The sequence below is a fragment of the Cavia porcellus genome, unplaced genomic scaffold (assembly GCF_034190915.1).
Source record: "Cavia porcellus strain 051 isolate PalLab524CR breed Dunkin Hartley unplaced genomic scaffold, mCavPor4.1 scaffold_18, whole genome shotgun sequence".
NCBI classification, from domain to species: Eukaryota; Metazoa; Chordata; class Mammalia; order Rodentia; family Caviidae; genus Cavia; species Cavia porcellus.
The window spans coordinates 20,045,628-20,073,235 of NW_026947501.1; the positions used below are offsets into that span (position 1 = coordinate 20,045,628).

At 47.1% G+C, this 27,608-nt stretch overlaps 1 protein-coding gene across 1 annotated transcript in view; it reads right to left on the reverse strand.

The window, feature by feature from the left end:
• Spred2 (sprouty related EVH1 domain containing 2) overlaps positions 1–27,129 on the reverse strand; it is a 117,279-nt gene extending 90,150 nt beyond the window's left edge. Inside the window, exon 1 of the mRNA XM_003467477.5 lies at positions 26,410–27,129. Within this exon, the coding sequence (XP_003467525.2) occupies positions 26,410–26,435 (26 nt within the window). The 5' untranslated portion in view covers positions 26,436–27,129. The remainder of the gene's footprint in view (positions 1–26,409) is intronic.
• Between the last annotated feature and the right edge of the window lie 479 nt (positions 27,130–27,608).

The window sequence follows — 27,608 nt, forward strand, 5'->3', positions numbered from 1 at the left end:
ATCCGAGTGGGCCTGACACTTTATCTCCTCTGGTGAAGGTTTGGGGTTTGTTGCTGTTTGTTTTTTGGCTGTGAAGAGACAGCAGCCACACTTCACTTTCCTCCTGCTCAGCCTATCAGCCACCCTGCTGCCCAGAAGGCTGAGTCAGAAACAGTTAATGTCAAGCCCTCCTTCCCCAGCTGGAAGCTGGCCTGATAAAGTGAGCTGCCACTTCCTAGAGATTAGGATCCCCTCTGCAGAGCTCAGCTCAGCTCCCTGCTCCAGCCTCACGCTGGCTTCTGGTCCTCGTTACTGGACACCACCACTGAGCCAGTGGAAAGTTTAGTCTCTTTCTCAAGTGGGGCATTTGGCTCCTTTATTCTTGGCTAGAAGTCCCAAGACAGCAAGTGTGCGACCTCATAGCTAATGTGAACTACCAATGAAAAGACTCCCCAATCACAATAACTCTGCAACGGGAACTTGAAGTGGTTACTCTGTGTGTGTGTGTGTGTGTGTGTGTGTGTGTGTGTGTGTGTGTACTGGTGGGGCAAATGGGATGCTTCATACCCATGCTTGAATTCAAGGACAACAAAATACATAGTGAGAACCCATCAAACACAACCTGCAGGGTGATTTAAATTGCCCTCATGACCAGATGTGTAACAAGCACAGAGGAGCCCTTCTCCGTGACAGTTAAATCCCAAGAGGGGGGCTTGGGGCATGGGCAGGTCAGGTTGCTCACTTACAATAATTTTTCGTGTCTAAACCCTTGTGTACTGCGACTCTCCTACACCTTCCCATTAACATGTTTTGCAAAGGTAGATTTGGGTGTTTGGTTTGCTTCCATCAAAAGATCAACTGGTGGTGATGTGATCGGAAGAGGCAGGTCACAGGGAACCTCCCAAGCCCCATCTGAGGACGTGCTCCAGGGGGCTTCTGGGTGTCCCCACTAGCCTGACAGTAGGCTACACACTTTGACTATGTTCTAAGGCAAACAGCAAAAAAATGGCAAAAGCTGGGCAAGGGTGCCAGAGAATTAAAAGGGCAGGAAAAAGAAGGTCCTCAAAATGATTCTGACCTGGCTTGGGGGGAAGGTACCTCCCCATAGCCACCAGCCTAGGCCACGCCCCTGCTTGGTCTTCTTTCTCTTCTAGACCCCTCTGGCACCCTGCAGACTTCAAAGAATTCGATGTCACAAGCAAGTGAGTTGCTCTAGGTCCCCTGCATCCATTCACCTGGCTTGGATTGTACTTTTCTCCGTCTGTTTTCAGCTCAAGTTTCCCTGGACCCTTCTTTCTTAATGATTCTTTCAAGACACTGATCAAAGGAGCAAGATCTCAGCTGAGGCTGAGACAGGAGGATCTCTGCAAGTTTGTGGCCTGTGTTACATTATCAAATTGAAGGCCAGCCTGAACTACATAGTGAGACCCTGTTATAAAAAAACAAACAAACAAAAAAAACCCAAGTCTGAGTGACACTGCTTTCTAGGGACCTCAAATGTATTAGACAGAGGTGTTTACACTGGACAGCCAAGACAGCAGTTTGTAAAGAGAATATGCAAGGTGTTAGGTAGAGGTGGGCCTTAAGTCCCCTACTTGAGACCACAGCTGTTCCCGTGAGGACTCCCTGTACCTCTCTTCTCTAAGTGGTCACAGAGCTCCAGGGAGACTTCTGTAACCAGAACCAGGCACCCTTCAGTGTCTGTTCACAGCACCCTAGGTCCCTGGCCCCAGACATGGGCTGGTGACACAGCAGGAGAACACTTCTTGGTCCCATAACAAACACGGACCTCTAAATCCTCTCCCCTTGGATGGGGCCACAACTAACAGTGTGCATCTCAAAAACCCCAGATGCTACAAAGAACACCGCTTCTTCATGGACTAAGAGTACACACACAACAGTGACTTGACTGCAACAGTCAGGGAAAGGAGTGCTCGGGCCCTTTTATACTCAGAAACACTGAGGCTCTGAAAAATTCAATTTACCCCTGGGTCCCACAGTTACTTGGCAGCAGGGTGAAGTTAACACTTCCATCTTAATCCAGAGGTGCACTGTCCAGCACAGTAGCCCGCAGCCCAGGCAGGGACTGAACACTGAACAGATGTACACACATACTGCATGTCAGATATGTTACGGTTCGTGTCTAGGTGTCCCCCTCAAAGCCTCATGCTGTCAAAGAGGCTGCTGAGTCTATCATTTGTGATTGGCTCATTGTCTAGCGCTGGGATTGGTGGCATGTGTGCTGCATCTGCCCAGAATGGGTAGCTGGCACACAATATAAGCAAGGGAAAAAAGCCTGCTCTTCTTCTTTTTCACTCCTGTCACTTGTGGCCACCATGCACGGCTGCTCCTTAGCCATGCCACCCCGCCCTGGAGCCAGCTGAGTATGGACTGAAACCTCCAAAAACTATAAGCTAAATAAACCTTTCCTTCCCTAATTTTGAGCATCAGGTATTTGTCTCAGCAAAGAGAGAAAAGTAACTGAGACAACATGGATAGCACCCAAACAAGAACACTGAACCCTTTTTGGGTTTGGTGACAGTGGGTGAACCCAGACAATACTGAGACACATTTTCAGGCCTTTTAAAATTGTTATTTTTGAGGTAAGCATGGTGGCACACACCTGAAACCCAAGCACCCGGGAGGCTGAGACATGAGGATCACATGAGTTTGAGGTCAGCCTGGACTATACAGTGAGTTCAAAGTCAGCCTGAACTACATAGAGAGACTTTGTTTCAAAAAGCAAACAAAGTAAATAAAAATAAAATAAAATATTATTTTGAGCCTAGGTCTTTCTAAATTGCCCAGGCTGGCCTTAGACTTGCATTCCTCCTGCTTGGCTCCCAGAGTAGCTGAGATTACCGGCACGTGCTACCATGCTCTGCTATAATATTTAAATACTGATTAAATATTCAAATGATAGTTTTTGAACACATTAAACAAAATAGATTACAGAATTAATTTCACTGGTTTCTATTCCCTTGTAAACACCGTGACCAGAACATTTCAAGGTGCGTATGTGGTCTGCCTTGTGTTTCTGTTGGACAGCACTGCTCCAAAAATTCAGTGGTTTTTCACCAAGTCCTGCCACCGCCTTGTAGTATCATAGCTCTTGGCCATGTGTATTTCAAGCACTATCTGAGACATAATAAAACTAATCTGATATTCTACTCACATCTTATAGTAAGAAATTTGCATTGGATGGACAGTTTCTTGTTTGTTTGTTTGTGGTTTTTCTGTTTTCGTTTTTTGAGGCAGGGTCTCTCTCTGTATTTCAGGCTGGCCTTAATTTGAGGTGATCCTCTTGCCGTGGCTATTCTCTGAGATTACAGGCATGCACCAGCATGCTCAGCTCATCCTTTGTGTCTTTGGATTTTGGGGATATTTTGGTCTATTTGAAACAGGGTTTCACTGTGCAGTTTAGGTAAGCCTTGAACTCACTTTGTAGCTCTCAAATTCGAGGCAATGATCCTCCTGCCTCAGTCTCCTGAGAGCTGGAATTACAGGAATGCACCACAATGTCTGGTCCATGCCTGACTCATCCAGATGAAGAGTTTAAGAACATTCTTCAATGTTTAAAGAAAGTGTAACTTCAGATGTAGGTGCCTGAGTTCTGCGAGCTGCTTGGGAGGGGCTGTCCTGTCACCTGCCTGTGCTGGGATCTCTAGCATCACTCCTGGGATCACTTTATGTCTCACGCACAATCTGTTTTTTAAAAAGCACTGCTTGCATCATATCCTAGCTTTTTAACCTCACTAGCTAGAAAACCAAGAGAAGCTAGTTTTTCTCAAAGGACTAGGAATTTTGGGATAAGAAGGTAGGGGAATCACGGCATGCCCTGGGTCTTTGTGAAAGCGGAAGAGCTGGCCATGGGCTCCAAGGCTGCCAGCCCTTGGAGGAGAACCTTGGGCTGTCGGCTTCAGCTGCCTGCACGTAGAAAGCTGCCATCTCTAATCCTGCGAGTCTGTTCTCACCCAGCTCTTCCTGCCTTTCTGTTACAATCACTGTCAACTGTGGCAGCTCCCTTTTTGTAACTGTGTGCTTCCATGTACCAGGCACTGGGCTGGACACATAACCTCTGTTACCCCACCCAGTCCTCTATCCATCCTTTAAAGCCCCCAGAGCAGTTCTGACAGCAGCAGGCTAGACGACTGGGCCTCCTTCCCTTCTTCCTAAAATCTTCATCACGTCACAGCAGAAAGGGCAATTTGATCAGTTGCAAAAGTGCTAACATGGCATCACTTAATAGTTACTTAAATTACATACTTTGAAACAGCACTCCCACATGGTGACATGACAAACGGCCTTTGTACCATACCTGTATGCTGTCAGCGGCCACCCATGCGACGTGTAAGTTGTGCTAAGTAACTGGCACAGAGAGACTTGTAAAACTAAGCTCCAATGGGACAGAAGTGATAGGTGGAACGCTGGCTGGTCTGAACAGCTCACTTCCTCCCCTTAATCGGCTTCTATCTTAGTGTTAATTGACACTGAGTTAAGTGCCTTTCATACACATCTAGAAAAGCTGACCTTTGGAGCACTGGTGACTTGTTGGGTAAATATGTCTTTATGGACTTCATAAAATGCAGATTGTGTAAACACATACTCAGGAACTATTAAAAGCCCTGGGTGGCGAGGGTAGGACACAAAGGTGGCCTTTAAGATTCCTGGGGACTCAACAGTTAAGATATTTAAGAGAAAAATGAGCATTGAGGATGCAGTTAACATTTGGAAAGTGGATCTCACACTTCGGCTTGCAGCTGCAGAATTACATGGGGATTATTTCAGAAATGCAGGCCCCTGGTGCAAAGGCTGACTTCGAGGTCTGGGTGGGTGCGAGCCTCTGTACATTAACAAGCCTGCAGCTGAGCAGGAAGCCCGGGAGCAGCTTCAAGAGATGATATCAGTGCTGTAAGCAGCTTGCTCACTTTCAGCCCTCCCCAAGAACACCACCCAGGGAATATAAAAGCCCAGAGTCCTTTATCTACAAAACAGGGAAGTCCTTGGATCAGGAGGGATCCCCTTGCCCATCCATGTCTAGTACACAAAGATCCAACAAAAGACTCTGCCACCAACAAGGTTTGGCACCAGGTAGACCTTCTTTTTGTCCACCCCTGTCAAGGGCAAAGCTGTCTGCTCCTCAAAGGGCACTGAATCTGAGAGTGACCAACACATGCACACACTTGCCATGCAAACAGCCTCAGTCTTACAGTGACCCTGGCCCCTAAGCAACCCCAGACTGCCCGCAGAGAGGCCAACACCCGCAGTGTCTCAGAGGCTGTGGCCCAGAAAAGCATCTCAAGCTGGGCTCCTACGTTCCACACGGGACATGGCTGCACCTGCCCGTGCTCAGGAGACCAGGCTGCCATGAGACCAGAGAAAGGGAAGGGACTTTGGTGTCCCTGGTGTGGGCGGCACGAAGGGGATTGGTGCTACTGGGAAGACCATGGTTCCGCAAGGCTCCCTCAGATGGCAGAAGGCAGGGTTCCTCACAAAGCACGCGTCCAAGCAAAAATGGGGTCCACTGTGTGAGGCACAGGGCATCCCTCTCAGCCCCAAGAACCAAGAATTCTACCCCCTCCCCTGGTTTCAGTCCCTGGAGGGGCTGTGCAGTTCCATCACAAACAAGTAACCCCAACCCCAAAGCTTATCACAGTGGCTGTCACACATCTGTTTTCTCTACTTGACATGATTGCCAAATTAAATATTCAATGTCATGGTTCAAAGTATTCCCACAGCCAGAGAGTGTCAAATCTATAAAGTTTATGAATGAGTATCAATTTGCAACTATCAAGAATGAGTACTTGGAACTGGGTGTGGTGGTGTGTGCTGTCATTCCAGAAGCTGAGGCAGGAGAATTGCTGTGAGTTCAAGGACAGCTTGGGCTACCTAGGCAAGTTTATGGCCAGGCTGCACTACATAGTAAAAAAAAGATACTTGTTAGTAAAAGGCAGTGTGTCATTTATTGAAAAATTTACAAAATCTATAAGCTATTACTATTCAATTCTAGTGGTACTGCTGCCTTAAGAGGCTAACAATCCAACTTACACCAACACACTAGTGCAGGCCTTACCAGATGCTTTTTCACAAGGGTACACTGCAACATGGATTCATTCCATACAGGTTTTGTTTGAATTAAGTGCTTTTTTTTTAAAAAAAAAAAAAATAGTGTGTGTGTGTGTGTGTGTGTGTGTGTGTGTGTGTGTGTTGGGGGGGGACATTGGGGATCAAACTGACAACCTTGCACTTGTCAGGCAGGCACTTGTGTCACTAAGCTAAATCCCCGGCCTCTAAAGTGCTTCTTTTTTTTTTAAACTATTTTGTTTATTTTGAGACAGGCTCTTGCTATAAGTCACTAAGTTACACAGGCTGAGCTTGACTTTATTATCCTTCTGCCTCAGCCTCCTAGTATGGTGACACTCCATGTGCTAATCAGGAGACCATTAATTTATGCCAGGTTGAATGAATTAAATAATCTTTCATTTATCTGTCAGATTATGAATTCTCTGATCTCCAAGCAGGGGCAAGGAGGTCTTGCTTGGTTAGTTTTCACACACTTGAGCACCACACTGACACTGCTATGCCACAGGACAGTGGGAGTGGGTAGCGCCCCGAGGTGCTGGCCTTCTTACCGCCCTGGAAAGCGCGCCTCCGGAAGCACCAGCTGCTAGCGGTCACCCTGGAGATGTCGCCCACACTTCAGCCCTGGACTCTGCGTGTCCAGGAGGCCCGCCAGCCACAGCTCAGCTGCTGCTCTCCAACTGAGGCTTCTCAGAGCCCCACACCCTCATTAGGACCCAAGAGGGAAAGATGCTCCCGAGATGCAGGGCACATTTCAAAGTCTACCTGCCTCAGACCTCCCGGGGAGGCTAACATCGCAGGGGGGAGGGCAAGCAGGGGAGCAGACAGACTGGGTGTGGGAAATCCGCAAGCAGGGAGGGAAATGGTCCCACAAGGGTCACCCGCCCAGACAGCGCAGTTCAGGATGGCATCTTTGGGCAGAGCTTTTCTTGAGTTTGTATCAAATTGTTAGTCGATTCTGTCCCATTAAAATTTTTAATTGTGGTAAAAGATACATAAAAATGTACCTTTTAACTGTTTTTAAGTTCAATAGCATGGGCGGGGGATTTAGCTCAGCAGCATAAGCGCCTGCCTTGTAAGCGCGTGGTCCTGAGTTTGACCCCCGGCACAAAAACAAATAAAATAATAAATAGTAAGTTCAGTGAAAGGGTTTTGGCCCAGACAGGACACTGTAGCCAGGAAAGCCTCCACCAGAAGCAGGAAGCCCCTCTCTCCCCCGCCCCTGGGGAGTTACCTGTGACGCCATCTTCCCACCCCTGGAAATTTACATATGGCGCCAAACCTAGGACCAATGGGCTACCTGTGCATCCCTAATGCCCGCCTTAGGTTCCACGCCATGTGTCCGGAGAGATCGCAGGCCACCAGCGGTGAGGGTGCTGGTCATCTCTCTCCGTGTTCTCAGAATAAAGGCCCCTTTTTATTTTGTACTTCTCATCTTTTGGAAATATGTTTCATCTTTTGGAAATAATCCTAGCATTCAGTAGCATTAAGTACATTCCTATCACCATCCAGACCTTGGCCTGTGTTAAAGTGTGCCCTTTCACTTCCCAGTAAGATAAGAAAAGTTCAGGGGGCTTCCTTGAATTTCCATGCGGTGCCACACATTTGTGGATGACAAGCTACCATCTCAACACCTGGCATCAGTTCTTGCTAGAGACATCTGTTTTAAGTGAATGTATTCTTATTCCTAGCTAAAAGCATTAGTCTGTAGTTTCCTTTAAATACAAGCAAATGGTGGCCCCATGTTTAAAAGAAGTTTTGTGAAAAAAAAAAAAAAAATCTACAACTATTCCGTTTCCTGTAACATTACTGGCCCCTACTTTACAAAGTAAAAACAAACAACAAATCACCTACATTTACCAAGTCAACCATCAAAACCACTAAATCTATATCCTAAAGGCATCTGTGTTTCCCCAGCAATGAAAACTTCCAAAAAAGCCATGACTGCATGCCTGTAATCCCAGCCCTTGGGAAGCTGAGGCAGTAGGATGGCTACAAGTACAAGGCCAGGCTGGGCTAGGAAGACAGTTCGGCGATGGCCTGAATAAAAGGGAGATGGTGTCTCAAACCACCTTCCTTCCAAAAAAAAAAAAAAAAAAAATCGATTTAAAAAAAGTTGCAATTTTGGACAGCTGTAGGTGGTATTTTTTCCCATACACTTTAAAGCTTGCTTTTTTATTTAAAAAGACTTCTAGATCCACAATTAGTTTATTTTTATTATCTCTATGACCACTAGCATCCATCTTTTTTATATTCCTCCCTTAGAGGTCCTGTTACCTACCTCGAAATGAGAAAGAGCAAAGGACCAGGACCAGCAGATAGGTGGACTCTATACAACACTCACCACTCACCCTTGGGGATGCTTGTCACCTCTGAATACCACATCGGTATGAAAGGTTAAATTAATGGGCCATGGGCAATCAGGAGGATGCTTACAAAATGTCAACGCACCCTGGCCAGCACTGACCAGATTGGGTTTGAGGCTGTTGAGTGTTACACCCTCCCAAACCCTCATCAGTCTATGGCATATCAGAATCTCCCAGATTTTGAAAACCGACTCAGAATACGAGGGTGGGGGTTGAGATTCCAGTTCAACCAGGATAGGGATGGGAAAAGCTGAGCACAGGACAAAGGTGTCTCCCATGGCATCCCCAAGCTGCATCCTTTACCCTGGGGTGAATGGCCTTTGCTCACAGTTCAGGAAGGGGTGGGGTGCATTTTGGCTGCTTGCCCATCCACACATGGCCCGGGGCAGGGGCATCAGTGGACCACTTGTCTCATTCTGCTGACTGATACACTGCTTGATCCTGAAAAGAGGGCAGGAGGAGAGTTCTGCAGGTGCAACACTGATGACCAAAGCATGCAGGCTCACAAGGCGCGCTTTATGAGTAAGAATACCACTGGAGGGGCTGGGGATTTAGCTCAGCGGCATAAGCGCCTGCCCTGCAAGCAGGCAGTCGTGAGTTCGATCTCCAGTACCGATAAAAAGGAAAAAGACAAAGACAAAAAAAAAGAATACCACTGGAATAGGGCTTAACCTTGAGAAACAAAGTCGGAGAGGGGGCTGGATGGCAGAGAGAAGGAACAGTTTGAAGTGTCAGTCAGCCGTGGTGGCACATGCCTGTAATCCCAGACCTCTATAGGCTGAGGAGGCTCTCTGTGAGTTCAAGGCCAGTTTGCTCTACATAGTGAGATCCTGTCTCAAAAAAAAAGGAAGTTTCCTATCTGATTCAAGTAGTATGAAATCTCATTCTTCCAAGCAGAATTTCTAACTGAAAAGCACTTTCCAAATATGAATGGAAACTAGATCGAGTCCTGCCATCGTGCAGTGGAGTGTGTCCTCCCAGGCTGTCTGCTGGGCCTCACAGGGCTAGTGTCTGGGTTTAGGGACTGCCAGCCTTCCACAAGCCTAAGTGTTCACAGGTCCTTTGCTATGACACTTATTAGCTGTATGATTCAGTAACGAGGCCAACTCTAGTCCCACCTCGAGTGAGACTTATGAAAGGCCAAGAGTAAAAGCTCACAGTGGTACATGCCTGGAGGCTGAAGCAGGACGATCACCATGAGACCGAGGGCAGCTTGAACTGCACATCGAGACCCTGTCTCAAAAATTAAAAAAAAAAAAAAAAAAAAACCAAAACTCTAGCCTCGCCTGCTCTTGCCGTGGCAGGACCTCTTGGGCTCTAAGTGCACTAAGTTCTCACAGCAAGGTGCCCAAACTGCCACCCTTCCATCCAGACCCCCTCCTGGGAGGCCTGCAGATGAGCTATTGCTTCCTGCTATGACATCACCTTGGCAGTTAGCATCAAAAATAAACACATGAGCAGAACAGAAGGCAAGGAAGCTGGGAAGGAGGAAAAAAGCAAGGGTAGTGTTTCATACATTTTTTTTCCTGGTGTCCACGTGTAAAAAACCTCGAAGCTTCACCCTTCACCTCTCAAGGCTCACCCCTCTCCCAGGAGGGTGAGCTGCGGCCACTCCCTGATCCTCTCCCTTCCTCCAGACAAAGAGCCCTGCCTAAGGCAGTCACACCACAACCTTCTGACACACAGGAGCAGCCCTGGGGAAACTCATGTGCCGGCCTCCCTCCTCCAGCACAGGTGGAGCTGCAGGCCACCCAGCTCATCAGAGCAGATGCTCCAGGTCCTCAAGAGCCACGCCCGCCCGAATGGACTAAGCCTCTACCGGCTTCCTCCTGTCTACAGTTCCCGACAACACAGGGGCGGGCAGTGTGTGTCGCATATGTTTAAGCACAGAACCTCTGACAGGACTGGAACCAAAAGGAAATGCCACAGTCCAAGCCACCAACTTCGGGGTAGCTGTGTAACAAACCCCTGTTACTCACACCACCTCTCCAGACCACAATTTATATATCACAGAAGGGAGCAGCGCCTTTATTTCCCTAAGTTTTGGTCCATTCTAAAGTGTTCCAGAAGCTAGACATGGTGGCTCACGCCTGTAATCCCAGCCCTGGAAAGCTGAGAATCGTTGCAAATTCGAGACCAGCGTGGGGTACAAAGTAAGCTCAAGGCCAGCCTGAACTGCATAGTGAGACCCTGTCTCAAAAATAAAATAAAATAAAAAAGTGTTCCAAATGCTGTACTCCTGCCAGAGAGGGCAATACACCTTGGCTCTGGGAGCCTCAGCTCAACAACATTATGATAACTGACAATAGGAAAACAAAACAAAAGCAAAGAACTTCCCTCGGGTAATTTCTGAGCTATACAACTTAGTTAGGAGGGTGTTTAACTCTGCTCTATCACAGTCCCCTAACCACCTCCCAGTGAGTACCATCACCTTTCCTGGAAGGCAGGTTTTACATCGGCACCCACTGCACTGGTCTAGGACAAGCGCTCTGCCAGGATGTCAGGGACACAGTGAGTGTGGCCGCCCTGGCTTCAGCCTGGCCTGCACCACTTTGATTTTATCAACCTAATCACTTCTTTATTTCTTTACTTTGCAGGCTTAAGTAGTTCTGTTCTTAAGAGCAGGCCCCTCAGCATCCTCCCTAGGTTAGCCTCAGTGCACCCGATCAGCTTTCTCTGGCCTAACAGCACAAACTTGGAGGTGCAGGGTCCCTGGCAGAGGAGAAGACTTTCGGAACTGGGACACCCCCTTCCCCATCTTGCCTGATCTGCACTTCTGCTCCAGTGCCACCCTGGCCCTCATACAGTGATAAACATTTTAATATCTTCTTTATACTTTTATATGTTAAAAAAATATGCTTTTAAGTAAAACAAGTTGGTATTTTTTTAAACGTGAAGTTTTTTGCAACATTTGGAACTGGAAGAATACTTCTGTGATTCTATCATTCAGCCCTTGATTTTAGATGGGAGAACTGAGCACAAGCGATCTCCCTAGGGGCGGGCGGGCGCACACAGCCGCACAGCAGGTTAGCTGCGAAGGGTGGGAATCGCAACCAGACACCCATCTCTTTGTTGTCTAGAATCCACTCAAGAGAATCCCTCAAGTGTTGGGGGCAGCCTTTCTCCCACTTTTATTAAAGAGTCATGCACTGCACAGATCAGATACACAGCTATAAGCTGACATCCAGAATGGAGATGGGAGTCAGGCTGAAGAAAGATTCATTCCCCTAACTTTTCCAAGGTGTGCCTAACTTCACACCTAGCGGCTGGCCAAGGAGACTCCTTTCTAATCCCTCCTCATCCACCTCCACCTAAACCTGCCTCCTGCTCTTCTGCAGATTTCCCATACAATCCACTCCAGTGTGTGAAGGCTGGATCCTCGCCTTTTACATATAAGGACTAAAAAAGGACAAACTCCAGGGACTGGACGGCCCTCAGAGGGCAACTGTACTTCTTATCTGACTTGAGAAAAAAATAGATGACAAATATCAACTACAAATTCAGCAGTTTTTGCGCGAGGTTGTACTTTATTGTTCTGTAATGTAGCTAGGTACACCAGAAGAGAACGGTACTGTGTACAGTTCATCAACAAACACCTGTAACGCACGTGGGTTCCCCGCTAATCTGTTTGGGAACCACTGGGCAGTAGTCAGTTCAAGGTTTGCAGACTGAAGTATCTAAATGCTGGGCAGGGCAAGTCTTGTTCATGTTTCTCTGAAAGAAAAATGACAGGTTAGTGAACAGAGCTAGAAGGTTCCACTACACCTGTGATCTCATGGAAGCCATCAAGGTCACAGAATTTTCGTATTTTTATATCACTTTGTGGAGAACAAATGATTTCTCCCTTATTTTAGTCCTCTGATCTATTCTTGGCTCTCCTAGCAAGTATAACAAGGTCTTATTCCGATTCATATTCCAGTCTCTTCCCATTGCTCACCAGGAATTATCTCTACAGAGTAGAGCTGACAAGTGATGGATAATTTGCATTTTAACCCTATTCAAATTTGAGTAAATGGTTTAATATGCATGCTAATATTCCATCATTATTCCAATTAAGGAAACTATTATGTTAAAGTGTTTAATCAGGAGAATTAGGGAGAACTCCAGACACCTAAAATTAACCTTTAATAGTCTTGACATTCATTCCATTTAAGTGCAATTTGCCAAGCCTGACGCACCTCTAGCTTAAGACTTGGGTTTAGGCACGCGGGGATTCCTGATAAGACCTAAAAGCAATTCATTTCCTAACTAGATTGCTGTCTAAAAGAATAAACTAAAAGGGCGGCAATTTAAATACAATCAAATCCCCAAGCAGTCACATTCCAGAAGACTTAAACATTATCATCTTGATCCCCAGCAACAACAATGCTATTTGCATCAGAAACAACACAACCACTTCCTCTTTCTTTGACCTTCTCTGTTTAATTACTTCCTGTGATTTCTTGTAGGGCTGAGCTCGCCTGCCTCCCAGGGCAGCAAGCTTTCAGTACAGGACTGACTTGTTTGGAAGGTGCATGGTGCCAGCAGACCATTAAAGACCTTCCACACACAGTTTGGGGATCTCACATATGTAAGTGATGGATTTCTTGGGCCGCCTGGCATTCACCAAGAACTTTTTTGAAGCCCTAAGGAAAGGAAAAAATTTGTCCTGATCATGCCCATGTAAAACTGGACTACACTTCTGTTAAAAATTCATGTTGGGCGGGGGATTTCGCTCAGCAGCACAGGGCATGCCTGGCAAGTGCAAGGTCCTGAGTTCCAGTCTCAGCTGCCCCCACCCCAATTTCATCTCAGGTCTTTACTGCATCAAGATCCTCACTTCACCCCATTTCCCCAGCCACTCCCTGTGGAAACTCAAGTTTGAGACTCGCTTTCTGAGGAAACAGCCAGGCTTCAATACAGGGCCAGGTGAAGGCTGAAGGCTATGGCTTTGTCTGCTGCCATCCACTGTCGCTCACACTCCAGCCAGGAGTCAGGGGCTTGTTCTTTTAAAATAAATCTCTGTGCTGTTCATACCTCAGTGCAGAAAGGGCCAGGTTAGTGGACTCTGGTTCCCTGCTCCATGGAGCTCAAGAAGAATGCAAAGAAGAAATTGCATCTCAGTTTTGAAGTGCTTATACAACTCAAAATTCTAATTTCATTTGCTGAACAGTGATGTAAATCAAGCTATACACAAAACTCTTATGTGTTATACAAGAGAGCAGAGGCCCCTTATGACACATAATATCCCCTGAAGTCAAGGACAGGGGTATTGAAGCCTGTCCTGTGACCTCAGGCAAGACATGTAAGCTCTCAATCTTTTGTTCATCTGTATCATGTGAACACCAGACTGTCACATAAATCCCACCCAGGGGTGAATGTACATATGATGTATGTTCTACACACATACTCTTTCCTCTGACACCCTAAAAATGGCTGAAGAGCTTGCTGGTTTTGGAATCTGGCAAGGGTTAGGGCCTTTAAAATTGTCCTAGAAGTTTACCCATGCAAATCTGGGGGGACTAAAGCTGGTGGCCCTACAAGAGAACACAGCTTCCCAAGGAAGCCAACTGAGAGGGGGGAACAGAAGGAACCACTCTAGCAATTTGTCAGCCATCAAGACAACACTGTCCTCTACCCTAAGGCATAAGAATGCATCTAACACCCTACAAAATTAGTTCCCCAAGGGCAGGGACTTACTGAATAGCAACTCTGGTTAGGCCTGGTGGATATTTGCAAAATGCACGGTATGTGGGAGGTACTCCACAAGCTAGGCATTCCTTTACTTCTGCTGAGCCCTCAATGTTATTTGTTTTATCTGACATAATAATTTGTGTTTTATCTGACACAAAACTGGGTGTGGTGATACAAGTCTGTAATCCCAGCACTCTGGGAGGCTGAAGCAGGAGAACTGCAAGTTCCACTAGCCAGAGCCATTTAGAGATTTACTTAGCAAGACCCTGCCACAAAATGGGGTGGGAGCACTCTGGGGATGTAGCTCAGTGCAAAGGCCCTGGGTTCAATCTCCAGTACTGTAACGGTAAATAAAATAATTTGCATATGGTTTTGCAAATCAAATTCTTCAGATTCAAAGTTCAAATCCAATTCAAGCTCCAAAATCAACACCTAAATTCTAGCATTCCCTAGTTTTCCTTGGTCAAAAAGACATCGCAGAAAGGAGTGAGGGCTTCAAAGCTGGCCGGCTGACAAAAGACACCTGCTCTAAACCCCATCCACAGACAAGTGACCATCAGGGCCAAAAGCTGGATGTCAGCCTGCGGCCACCATCCCATCCTAACAGGGAAGGTTTGCTGTGGAATTCTGAGCCCAAGGGAGAAAAACAGATTTGACTTAACCTTTGGGCCATGGAGAAAGATTTAATAACTGTTAAGAATATTTACACTTATACGGCTTTAAAAGGCCTGTAACATGAATAATTCGGGATATTGATGCTGAAATCCAACTGGTCCAGCACTACATTTGTATTCCCACACCCTCCTGCTCTTTCTTCGCTGGCTGGAAATACAACATGAAACAGTAACATGCCTGCAAGTAAACAAAACATGTCATAAGAACCTGCACCCCCATCCAGCCCTCCAAACTTTACTAACTTTTGTTTCAGAAACAAAACAAATTGGAAAGCTGTCAGTTGAAAGGGTTTTGGCCCAGACAGGACACCATAGCCAGAAAAGCCTCAACCGGAAGCAGGAAGCCCCTATCTCCCCTGCCCCTAGGAAGTTACCTGTGATGCCATCTTCCCGCCCTTGGAAATTTACATATGGCGCCAAACCTAAGACCAATGAGCTACCTGTGCATCCTGTGCATACTAGGTTTAAAGTTGCAAATAACAACTTTAAAAAGTAAATGTGTTCAAAATTTGACAGTATTAGATCAGTTTTGATAGATTTATTCATAAGATTGCTAAACCTTTACTGCAAAATGTTTCCATTAAAGCCTTTTTGGGCAGACTAAAGCTTTTTTGTTAATTCTATGTGTCACCCTATAAAAAAGTGATGTGCCATCCAGATAAAGCCTGCTCTCTAATCTAAAATGCCAATATTAAACTCCTGCACACTTACTTAATTCTACTATAGTCCAAATCCCAAACAAAAAGGCAAAACTTGACCTTCAAACCTTAGAGAGATCTTAATATGGTTTTTCATATTTTTAACACTTGTGACACTTGGAGTTCTGAGGCAGGTAAACCTGCAGAAGGCGGAGCTGCCTGCCCCCGCCCCCCCATGGACCACGCTCAAATGCAGCAGAAGATATTGGGCAACAAAATGCCCCCATCCTGCTGTTCTTTGAGACCACTCAGGGCTGCTGGACTGTCCTAGCCACCAAAGCGTGGGTAAGCCATCCTAACTTCTAGCCCTCACAGGAAATGTTGACACTGCCAGATTCACTGCTGAAAAAAAAACTGCTGCCAAAGACTGAGGGGGTTCAGGGCAACAACAGTCCCCTTTAAGGTGTCCATCTCAGAGTCCAAGTTCCACTAAAACTCTCAGGTAAGACATTCTCTATATTTGTGGACATAGAGGCCATATATAAGAGTTCTTCCTGCGTTTTCAGGCTGCTATATTAAGTCCTCAATCTTTATGATGGGGTATTGATGGTCAACCTATGCCATGTATAAACAGGGCCTATTTTGTGCAGGTCCCAGTCCTAAATCTTAAAATGCTTTCACTCCCTTGTGTTTATGCAGGCTCACTTGGACACACTGAGGCCTCGGCAGCTTCCACCTGTTGTCGCTGGTGGACCTCTCCTCTGTGATATAAGGCCACCCCCTTCATTTCTTATTCACCAATTTGTCAGACAACCCTAGTCAAGACTGACAGATACACTTTGTCTTTTCACTTTGTTTATACTTTTTCAGGATACATAAAAGTCTTTCCCACAACCAGGTAAACTGCTGATACAACCAGGTCACAGCGACCCATGCCTAAATCAAAGTTGCTGGACTCCCATCCTGGTTTCACATCACTTAGGCTAAGAGGTGCCCTTCCAGCCCTAAATCTGATCATTCTGAGTGGTCATCTCATCTTCTGTTGCCTACCCGTCTCCGTCTAATAAAGGCCTCGCAGCCACAGTTAACAGGCTAAGTCATGTTTTGTTATCCACTTTGGTTCCTAATTTCTTACGTTCTATTAATGATCATTTTTACAGCAGGACTCTTTAACAGTATTGCCTACAGACTCCAAGTGCATACAGACTCCAACATCACGCATACCAGAGATAAGCCTGACCAACCTACCATCTTAACTTTTATGCTTTCACTTGGGGGAGTAATCACCTCTCATAACATCATTTCTCCTAACCTCACACTTAATTTTTCAGGATTCTGCCTTACCGTGGAAATGTTTCTACCTCAACATGGTCCTGATAGAATGACATGTCTAAATCAAAGGCACCTTTCCTTCTACCTCACCTGGGTCCTTAAATATGACAGTACCATGTCTCCTCATAACATCTTCTCTCTTTGTTTTTCCAGTCTAACATACGTGCATTTACCAGTGAAGTTGTCCTGGCCAAAACACTTGGCACCAGCGTCTACCTGGGCATCAACCTTCATCCCGTCCACTCCCCTAGGCTCCAGTACAGTGCCCTTTGCCAGCAGGAAGTAGTTAAAGAGAGAAATCTTCACCCCTTTTCATAATAATAATCATAAGACGGGATATGAAAGAGTTTTGGCCCAAACAGGACACTGTAGCCAAAAAAGCCTCAACCGGAAGCAGGAAGCCCCTATCTTCCCCGCCCCTAAGAAGTTACCTGTGACGCCATCTTCCCGCCCCTGGAAATTTACATATGGCACCAAACCTAGGATCAATGAGCTACCTGTGCATCCCTAATGCCCGCCTTAGGTTCCACCCCAAACCGAGGCTATTTACATACCCTCACGCCACGTGTCTGCAGGAGATATGGCCGGAAGCTGGTCATCTCTCTCCGTGTTCTCAGAATAAAGGCCGCTTTTTATTTTATACTTCTCATCTTTTGGAAATATTTTTCATCTTTTGGAAATAATCCTAGCAAGCAATAGCATTTCTAGACCACAGATCCAGCAAGGGCCAAGCATGGCAAGGAGCCAAAGATGTTTCTACAGGCAAGGCCATTCATAGGGAACAGCAAACTGAACACACCTATAATCATAGCACTCTACAAGGCTGAAGCAGGAGGACTCAAGCAAGTCTGAGCTCAGACCAGGCAACTTAGTTAGGCAGCTTAGTGAGACCTTGTCTTGAAAATAAAAAGGGGCCAGAGATGCAGCCCAACATAAGGGCCCTGGGTTCAATTCCTAGTTTGGGGAGTGGGAGGACGCAAAATCTCAAAAGCACTAAACACCTCAGTTTCCAACAGCGAGGTGAAATAAAGGGGTGTTACTGATATGATGTGAAAACCAAGCTGCTATTATTCTAGCGGTATCTACCAGGACTGCATGGGAAACAGCAGAACCCAGACACTTCCAGGGGCTAATTCTCCTCCCACTCGCTCTCCAAGAAGCCATGAACAAATCATTTCCACCTCTTAGGTACAAAAGGAGAATCTCCTTTCCTGCCTCAAAGATTGCTGTGAGGCTAAAATAGATGAAACAAACAGCCTTGTAAATTCTGGAACAAAACATTGCCTCATTTCATGACCTCTGAGACACGCCAGTGGAGGGGTCCACTGAACTCTGAGACTTCTCCTTTATGAGACCCACGGGTGAGGTCAGTCACCATGGGGACAGAGACAGGTCTAACCCCAAAGCCCACGTTTGTTCCACTATCATCAGGGCAGCCTCCTCTTTGGCAGTTTTGAAAAAAAAGCAACCTCAGCTATGGGAACAACGTGGACAATCATTTAATTTTTATAAAAAAATGCAGTTTTTTTTTTCAGCTAATATTTGCTTCAAGCAGTCAGTGTCTGCTAAAAGCCTACTGTGTGCTAGGCACTCAGCCAGGGCAAGGGTGTAAGGGTCAAAGAGTTCCTCCCACACCCTACAGGACAGAGGGCGAGGGCGAAGCTTCCCTATGCATTCTCAGGTGGGATGCAAATGTAAAATACACACCGCTTATCTGAATAATCAAGCTTATCTGAATAATCAACCGCTGCAGGCCAGAGTCAAAGCTATGCAATGGAAAAAGAAATAAGAGCTGGAGCAGTGAAAAGGAAAAGACAAAGGTGTTCTACCAGATGAACAAGGACAATTAAAAAAACATAGCTTGATAATTAACCTGGAGGCATTTATGAATGGACCATAAGAAATCTAAGAACGGAAGCAACCAGCTTTGAAACATTATTTCAGTACCCGTGCAGGGAAGAAGACAGGCATGTTTGAGAAGCTGCCTGTGTTTGTTTTAATCTCGCCAATCACACATTAAATGCCAGGATGAAATAAAAATCTGTTTCTTTACCTCCACCCTCTAAGTGCAAGTAAACAGTAGTTACCTACCCACCAGGCAGGTGGGTACCACGCTCATCCCAGGCCTCCAGGAAGCGGTGGCGGGATTACAATTTCATGTGTTACTGGAGTAACAGTAGAGTTTGCCTCAAAATACCCACTAGAAGGGGCTGGAGATGTGACTCAGTTCAAAGGCCCCTTGGAACAATCTCCAATACCAGGGGAAAATGTCACCAATCTTGAAAGTGGCATAAAGATAAGCAGGATTTGACAGTACAGGTGCAGCAGGCCATATGTGAACATCTCGTTGGTAAAGATCACCTGAGAAAGCAAAATGAATAGTTGTGAAACACTTGTTATTTAACTTACTGAACTTCTCATGCCAGTCAATAGAAATACTTTCCTAATCCTGGCCTGACTTTCCGGGAGGGAGGAAGCTCAGCAGGCTTAGACCGGCAAACAGGGCCACTGTGTGCATCAGGGCAAAACACTCCTCCTTCAGTGACCAGAAGTGCTACAAAATCCCTAAAATCTTATCGATGTCCTGGCCTTAAACACAGACAAAAAGAAACATTCCAAAGAATAAATGATCAGATTTATCAATATGCCTGAGTCTTTTTTTTTAAAGTGCCCCATTTCCTTAAGAGAAAATGAGCCAAAACAAACAGCCACACACAGCACAACTTCCTGCTCTGTCTCTATTATCATCTTGTTCTATTTCTGAGGATTCTGCTGTTAGATTGCACATTTGTGCTCAGCCAGCAATATAGGAACTATGCCAACCCTGGAGTTCATCAGCACAGCTGTCTCCAACTTTTAAGTGTTAGGGCTCCACCAGAACCCTGCAGCAAATTGTTCATATTGTGATTTCTGCAGATTCTCCTGCATGGGCAGAAACACGGGTCCTGTCAGACTGTGCTCAAGATCTCCTTGAAGTTCCCACAGCAAGGACAGGAATTGAAATGGTTTTGAATTGCCAGCGATAGACCCCACTAAAAGGTAAATTCCATAGGCTCACTGGTTCCACGAAACACACCAAGCCTTCCCTGGAACAGGGTTTCTCAGATTTCCACACATCCTATATTAACTAAATGTATGATTATAAGTATTGCACTGGTTTACCAGAGCCAAACAACATTTGAAACTAATTAAATACATTATTTTCTTTTTTCCCAGTGGGTATCAAGCAAACACAATGCATCCAATGGTACTGGACCAACAACTAGAAAGCCGAGAAGTTGATAGCAGGGTACCAGGTGGCACATGCCTGTAATTTCAGCACTCAGGAGGCCGAGGCAGGAGAATTATTGTGAGTTCAAGACCAGCCTGGGCGACCAAAGCAAGTTCAAGGCCAGCATACACTACATAGTGACACCTTGTGCCTCCTCTCCAAGTTGAGAGGTAACTAGGAATTTAAAAAAAAAAAAAAAAAAGCCCCACATTCTGATGCCAAATCCAGCCGGATACTAAGATGAACTCCAAATGGTGAGAACTGGTGAGAACTCACTGCAGGGGGAAAATACTACACAGAGTCATCAGCTTAGAACTGCACAGTAGGGCTGGGGCGGGAAATGTCAGGAGGACTTGCCAGAGGGAATGGCTCAGAGCTGGCTGGAAGAACAAGGATAACTGCACCTGCACAAGTTTAGGGGGAAAAATGTTTCAGGGTTTTTTCCTGTAATGGGAATCGAACTCAGGACCTTGTACTTGCCAGGCAGGCACTGTGCCATGGAGCTATATCCCTGGCCCCCTTTTGAGGGAGTATTTTTGGGAAGACAGATATATCTTATTGGTTAAGGAGACTGGAAAGCAGAAGGGACCTGCTGACGTCCCCATGGAAACAAATTCAGACAGCAGCCTGTGGATGGAGGTTAGTTACAGGTCCGCTACGGGGGACTGTGCAGTCTGCAGGAGCCGCTCAACTTCCCGAAATGGCAAGGCCGGGCTTGCGAGCTCCCTCGGTCTGTCCAAGATTTCTTGTTTTGTCTCGTTTTCAGGATTTTCTAACAAGTGGGCCAAGATTCCAGTTCTGCAGTCAACTCCACATTTTTAATATTAAAGGATTCTACCTGAGTCAAATAGAAACATGCCTTTTTTAAAAAACTAAGCAAAGACAATGGGGATCAATATTTATATTGGGTTTCGTTTCTGCAACTGTTATTTCAATTGATATAGATCAAGTGCTCTAGTAATAACTAATTCTGAATCCCCCCCGACCCTGCCCCATAATCTTGAGGTGAACTGCAGAATACTCAATCCCAAATTTATTTGTTTTATTGTATTTTATTTATTATTATTTATTTATTTAGGGTCTCACTATGTAGGCTGGCCTTGAATTTAGCGATCCTTCTGCCTCAGCCTCCTGAGTGCTGAGAATACAGACATGCCCCACTACATCTGGTCCAAAATTTATTTAAAACTACTTCAATTCAGTATGGTCTTCATGCTTCCCAGCACTTCTGGAGAAGACATGTCAGAAAATCATGACAATGATAGTGTAGCCAATTTAGAAAAATTACAAACTGACACCATGACTGGCCAGAAAGGATGGGTGCGCTACAGTCAAGTGACTGAGGCCAGGGTAGGGATATAGATCAGTACCATAGTAGAGCTCATGCCCAGTAGGTTGAGGCCCTAGAGTTTGGGACACAGTTTTTCCTAACCAGGATTCTAGGATGGCTCCATTCCCAGCTCCTTCATAGTCATTAATGGCTACTTAACTGCCTGCACCTTAGTCTACCCAACTATCAATAGGGATAAAAAATAGCATCATCTATACCTCACGGGACTGCTTCTGAGAAAGGGCCAGGAATAGTGGCCCATGCTTGTAGTCCGCTGCACCCAGGAGGCTCAGGCAGAAGGATCACTGTTAGTTCAAGGCCACCCTGTCTCAAACACACACACACACACACACACACTACTGCTGAGAAACTAAACCACTAAAGTGCTATAAAAGCATTTGTTGTCTCGGGCAAGGAACTTTCTTTAGGCTTCCTCTCCAGTTTAAATGGGTAACATCTCCTTTGGGTCACCATCTGCAGGCTCACAAGCAGAATCTGAGAGACAGGGTCTCAGCACTATACAAAGCCACACAGGCCACCTACTTTACTCACTGGGCACTGTACTGTGCCCTCACATAAGCTATCTCACTTAATCTTCTCAGCAGTTCCGAGGAAATAGGGAGGATTCATTGCCATGCTATTCACTTGCAAAACACCACGATGAGCTCAGTAAGCAACTCCTTAGTTCATGAAGTGAACAAAGGGCAAAGCTGTGAGCTGTAAGTGTGTGTTACAAATGCAATTAACTCAGGGTCTTTGATTGGTGTAGCGCTGAGTAACTAGTTAAAGAAGACATTTTTCAGATAATTCAGGCTGAGTGATAATGGCATCAGAAAATTATTCCTTAATTTCCTAAAGCTCAATAATGGTTCCGTGGTTTCATAAAAAAACCATTATCTTTTGAGAAGCTGAAGCATTCAGGTATAAGAATCTTGATATTTATAATGTCTCTGAAATAGTTCAGCTAAAATATTTAAGCCTTTTTTTTTTCCTAAAAAAAATGGAAAACCTTTCAGCAATAGGAAAAATATGGCTGAGGAAGAAGGTGCAAATCCATTCTTGGCAAAAAGTAGGTTACAGAGAAGAGTTCATGAGAGCAGAAAAGAAAGCTGAAGCGGGCATGGTAGTTAGCACACCTGCAATCCCAGCATTCTGGGCATCTGAGAGAGCAAGACTGCCAGTTGGAGCCCAGCCTGGCCAATTTAGTGAGACCTTGTCTCAAAACTTAAAAAAGGAAAATAAATATTTTTTAAAAGCGGGATAGGAGTGTACCTCAGTGCAAATGTACTGGCTTCAACTTCTAGTGGAAAGCAAGCAAGCAAGCAGCCCTCTCCATATTTTCAAAGTATTTGTAGCCAAGATCAAATCTTATAAAGATAGATAAAAATTTCTGAAGTTAAAAAAAAAAAAAATTCCCAGGTGGCACATACCTGTAATCCCAGCACTTAAGAGGCTGAGGCAGGAGGGTTGTTTCAAGTTTGAGACCAGCCTGGGCTACAAAGTGAGCTCAAGGTCAGCCCAAAATTTCCTACTCCTGTGTATAAAACACCACTTACAAAATGGGCAAGGTGTCGCATGCTTTTAATCCCAGCATTCAGGAGGATCACTTCAAGTTTGAGGCCAGTCTGGGCTACACAGAGAGTTTAAGGCCAGCCTGAACTATAAAGTGAGACCATGCCTCAAAAAACAAAAAAACATTCCCATTACTGAGAGATTAGTAAAAACAAAAACAACAACAACAACAAAAAAGCCTACTTACAACAGATTGCTGATGTGCTTTACTTGTGTGAACAAGAACGCAGTAATGGGGATCAAATGCAGGCTTGGTACATGCTAGCTTAGCATCCCACCACTGCCTCAACTTTTTAAGTCATAAAAAATATGTGTAGCAATGTAAACCTGAAGATGTATTTCATCTTTTTTCTTTTTGTTTTTGCTTTTTGAGACAGTCTCAAAATGTAATTCAGGCTGACTTACTTTGAACTCACTAGGTAGCCCAGGTTGGCCCTGAACTTGGAGCAATCCTCCTGCCTCAGTTTCCAGAGTGCTGGGATTATAGGTGTGTACCACCATGCCTAACAAGATGAATTTCTTTCAGGAGTGAGATCAAAAGAGATCAGTCAGTGTATGTACTTTTTGTATGGAAATTATCTTTTGGGACCATCAACCAAACCAGACAAATTTCCTATATTATTATATATAATACAGTTCTGAATTAACATAAAAAAGAACATTAGGAGATGTTATTTTTTTAAAGTTAAGCACAACTGACCCTATCGTGACTTACTGCACTGATGCTAAATGTGACAGGTATTTAAATAGCTGAATCATTTAATAAAAACACCAACTATACTGTAGAATATCAAGAAAATCTATTTTAGAAGCTGGGTATATAGCTTGGGGTTTAGAGCTTGCTTTATACACACAAGGCCTCCTGGGTTTGATTCCTAGCATGGTTTTTAAAAAAATCTATTTCAGCTACAGCACAAATACACTATGTCCCGTAAGTCTCCAGATTGCAGTTTGCTGTCACCAATTCTCTTTATAAATAACACACCCTGCCTACTTCCAAAAAGTACATGAAGGACCTCAAATTTATAACCATTAAAAGAGAAAACCGACGGTCAAAATTCATATAGTGGAAGGGTAAATAAGCCTAGCAAAATTCTAGGCTAAGATGGCCACCATAATCAAGTAATAATTATACCCTACTCTGCCTGTCCAGTGTTCCCCACCCCCAGCAACAACAAAAAAGCAAGCACGGTAAGCTCTGTAATTCAGAAAACAGAAACCTTCTTGGCACTAATATTTCAAAGAAATTTTTCAAATGGGTCATTGCTGATGAGCACTGAACAACGTAAGGGACAGTGATTGCAATGGTTGGTGCTTTACTACCCATATAGCTGCTTTCTTCCTGGGCATTTTATGTTTAATTCAAAATCAAGTCCAAAGTGACTCTCAAAAGGCCATGTCTGCAGTGGTCAAGGCCCCCAGGCTTCCTATTTCTCTCACTGAAACCAGATTCATTGTCTGGTCTCAAACAGGTGATTTAAGCACTACAGTGGATGATGCGTAACTTGCTCGGAAAGCCTGGGATAGATACAGATTTCTTATGGTGAAATCATATCTGAAACCCTTTTGCTCTTGGGTAGGATGCAGAGATGACCTGCTGCTGAGAAAAGAGGCCTGATTTGCACTCCTAACGGGGTGGGGCCAAGGAACCCGATGAAGAGTGGCCAAACCTCTTCAAAAACCCCAAGTCCAGAGCATACCACTGTCCACTGTGCCTCCTATTCATGTGTGCAGATACAAACAGGACCCAGAAAAATGCCTGTTTACGGGCCACCATCAAAAAGGGCAAGGCCTAGCAGTACATTCCTTTTCTTTTGTATTTCAGTACTAAAGGCAGAACTTTTATTCACTTTACCATTTCAAGATGAGTATATGAAAGCAAAGCCAAATGTCTAAAATAGACACTGTGTCACCCGACTTGCGCACCAGCACACACTGGCAGATCTGGGGTTACTATAGCCAAGGCTCCCTGGGGACCCACAGGAAGGAATTCCCCTTCCGGAACATCAGGCCCCTCCGACCCAGCCAAGCAACAGACGCCAAACGATAAAGGGGCATTTAAAAAGAAGTCAGCTTTCTTTAGAGTACAGCACTGCATTCTGTCACCTGCTGCAAAAAAGACCTTCAAGCCCCCAGTGGCCCAGCCCTGAGTCACTTCCCCTCACCGCACCATTGAGTCTCGATATTTTAGTGGGGGGCCCGAGAGCGCAAAGAAAAACACGAGGTGCCTCAAGCCGGCAGCCCTCAACCCCAAGTCTCCGGCTCAGACCAGCGCGGGGCTCCCTCGGCGTCCCCAGTCCCCACGGCTGCGGACCGGATCTCCTCGGCCAAGCGGCGCCGCAGCTACCTTGGCTAATGGCAGCTCTGAATGGAAGCAGCCCCGCTTCGGATTTATGAATGTGCAGGGGAGGAGGAATATCATGTGACAATAAAGGAGAGCGTCTTATTCACAAAAAAAAAAAAAGTGTCTGGTGGCGGGCATAGGTACTAGGAGCGCCAGCAGCATGTCCGTGCGGGGGACAACACCGACACCCCAGGCCGGAGATCCTCCGCGCCCGGCCCTGCGGCCCCGCCCCCGTCGCACCCTCAAGGGGGCACTGCCCCGGGTCTAGGCGACAAAAGCCTAACCTGACCTAGCGACTGCGAGGCGAGGGAAAGCTGCACGCTGGCCAAGGGACGGCGACAAGCACCGGTCCCCAGCCAGCCGGCCCAAGAGGCCCTCGGGTGGAGCGCCAGGAGCATTGTTCCCCTCGGGCCGGGCACACGCGCGTGCACGCGCACACGCGCGCGCGCGAACACACAGGATCGCAGACAGCAAGCTGCCCCGCACGCTCCCGCCCGCCCCCGCCGCACATGCTCGGGGTCCGCCCCCCGAACTGCTCCGACCCCGCGGGGCTAGTGCGCCAGCCCACACGCGCGTGGACTCTCGAGCGCCGCGAGACCCCTGCAGCGGCTCCCGAGCACCGGACCGCGCGCGGACCCCGGCTAACCAGACCCCCGCGCGGCCCGCACCCGTCTTCCCCTCGCTCCGCCGCGTTTTTATGAATGAAAATGTGGTATGCAAATGAGAGTGATTCAAGAAAACGAAATGGCGGAGCCCGGGCCCCAGTGGGCTAGGGAAAGGACCGCAAGGCCAGCGGCGGGGCCGGAGTGCCAAAGTCACCGCGAAAAAAGCCGTCGCCCCCGGGGAGCCGAAGTGGGGGGTGTCAGATCTTCCGCCCTAGCAGACGAGAATTGGAGACCGTCCCCGGGGAGGGAGCCGAGACCGCCTCGAGGTCACCCGCGCGCCCTTGGACCCCGCAGCCACCACCGGCCCAAAGCGTGCGGGGCCCCGCCAGCCCAATGCCCCCTCCTCATCCCGACAAGGACGAAAATCTCGCGCCCCAACCCGACAGGTCAGCGAGTCGTTGCACCCCACGCCAAGTTCACCCGAGTCCCCGCCCGCGTCCTCAGCTGCGGCCCCCACGCTGTCCCTCCCCGCGGGGGAACTTACTCGTCCGGGTGTGTTTCTTCGGTCATTTTCTTGTTCACCTAGACGCCTGTCCCGCGGCGGGCAGCTTTGCTCCCTTCATCTTCCTGTGCGCTCGCCCCCCTTCTTCACATCTCCGAAGATCGCCTGATTTGGTGGGGGTGGGGGTGCTGGAGATGAAGGGGCGCCGCAGCAGAAGGGGAAGCGGGGCGACCCGAGCGCCGCGGGCGAGGTCTGGGGAAGGGGTGCACGAGCTACGCCGGGGAGAGTGAGCGCCGCGGGCCCTGCGGGTGGAGGCTCGGGGCTCTGAGCGCGCGGAGGGCGACACTGGGACCAGGGACCGCGGTGGGGGAGAGCAGGAGAAAAACAAGCGCGCCTCGGAGCGGCGGGGCTGCCGCTACGAGGAGAAGGAGGCGGAGGAGGAGGAGGAGGGCCGACCACGGGCAGGGGCTGGGTCCGGTGTCGCCCCCGGTGGGGGGGCGGGCCAATCACGGTTCCGGGGAGCGGTCGGCTGCCGGGGGAGGTACGCCTTGGAGGCGGTGCAGGGTGCCCCGTCCGAGCCCCATCTCTAGACTCCACCGATTTACTCCATATTGGATTCTCACCACCGCCAACAGGAGGAGGAAGTAGGGCGGAAGCGATGACGTCTTCCCAGCGGCCAGAGGTGGTGGAGTGCAAAAAGCTTCCTACTTGCGACCGAAAAAAAATAAATAAAGGAGAGAGAGAAAAAAAAAACTAAAAAAAAAAAAAAAAAAAAAAAACTTTGTCCCGCCTACTGAGCATGCCCGGCTTCCTTTCCCCCTCCCTCCCGGCTGCCAGTCCCGGAGGAGTCGCGGATCGGAGTTGTTTTGCCCCGCGTCTGTCTGACTCCGAATCCTACGCGCTCAGAGCTCCGGGTTTTAGCAAGCCCAGGAAGACGGAGGAGGCGGGAGCGGGGGGACTCGAACACATCTGGCTCCCGTTCGGTCTCCTCCCTCTACCCAAACCCTAGGACTGAAAACCGAGGGAGGGGCGGAGGTGGGGAGCTCGAGGGAGGTGGTGGAGGTAAGCAGCGGGAAGGGTGGTGGTGCTCTGAGGAATAACCACCCCCATCGCTGGGTGCGAGGGTGGGGGTGGCGCAGGTGGCAGCGGCTGGCCTCGCCACCCAACTCTACCAGAAAAGGAAGGAGAGAGGGAGGGAGGGTGTTAGACTTCGCCAAGGTTCTGAATGGCAGAGGCTTTTC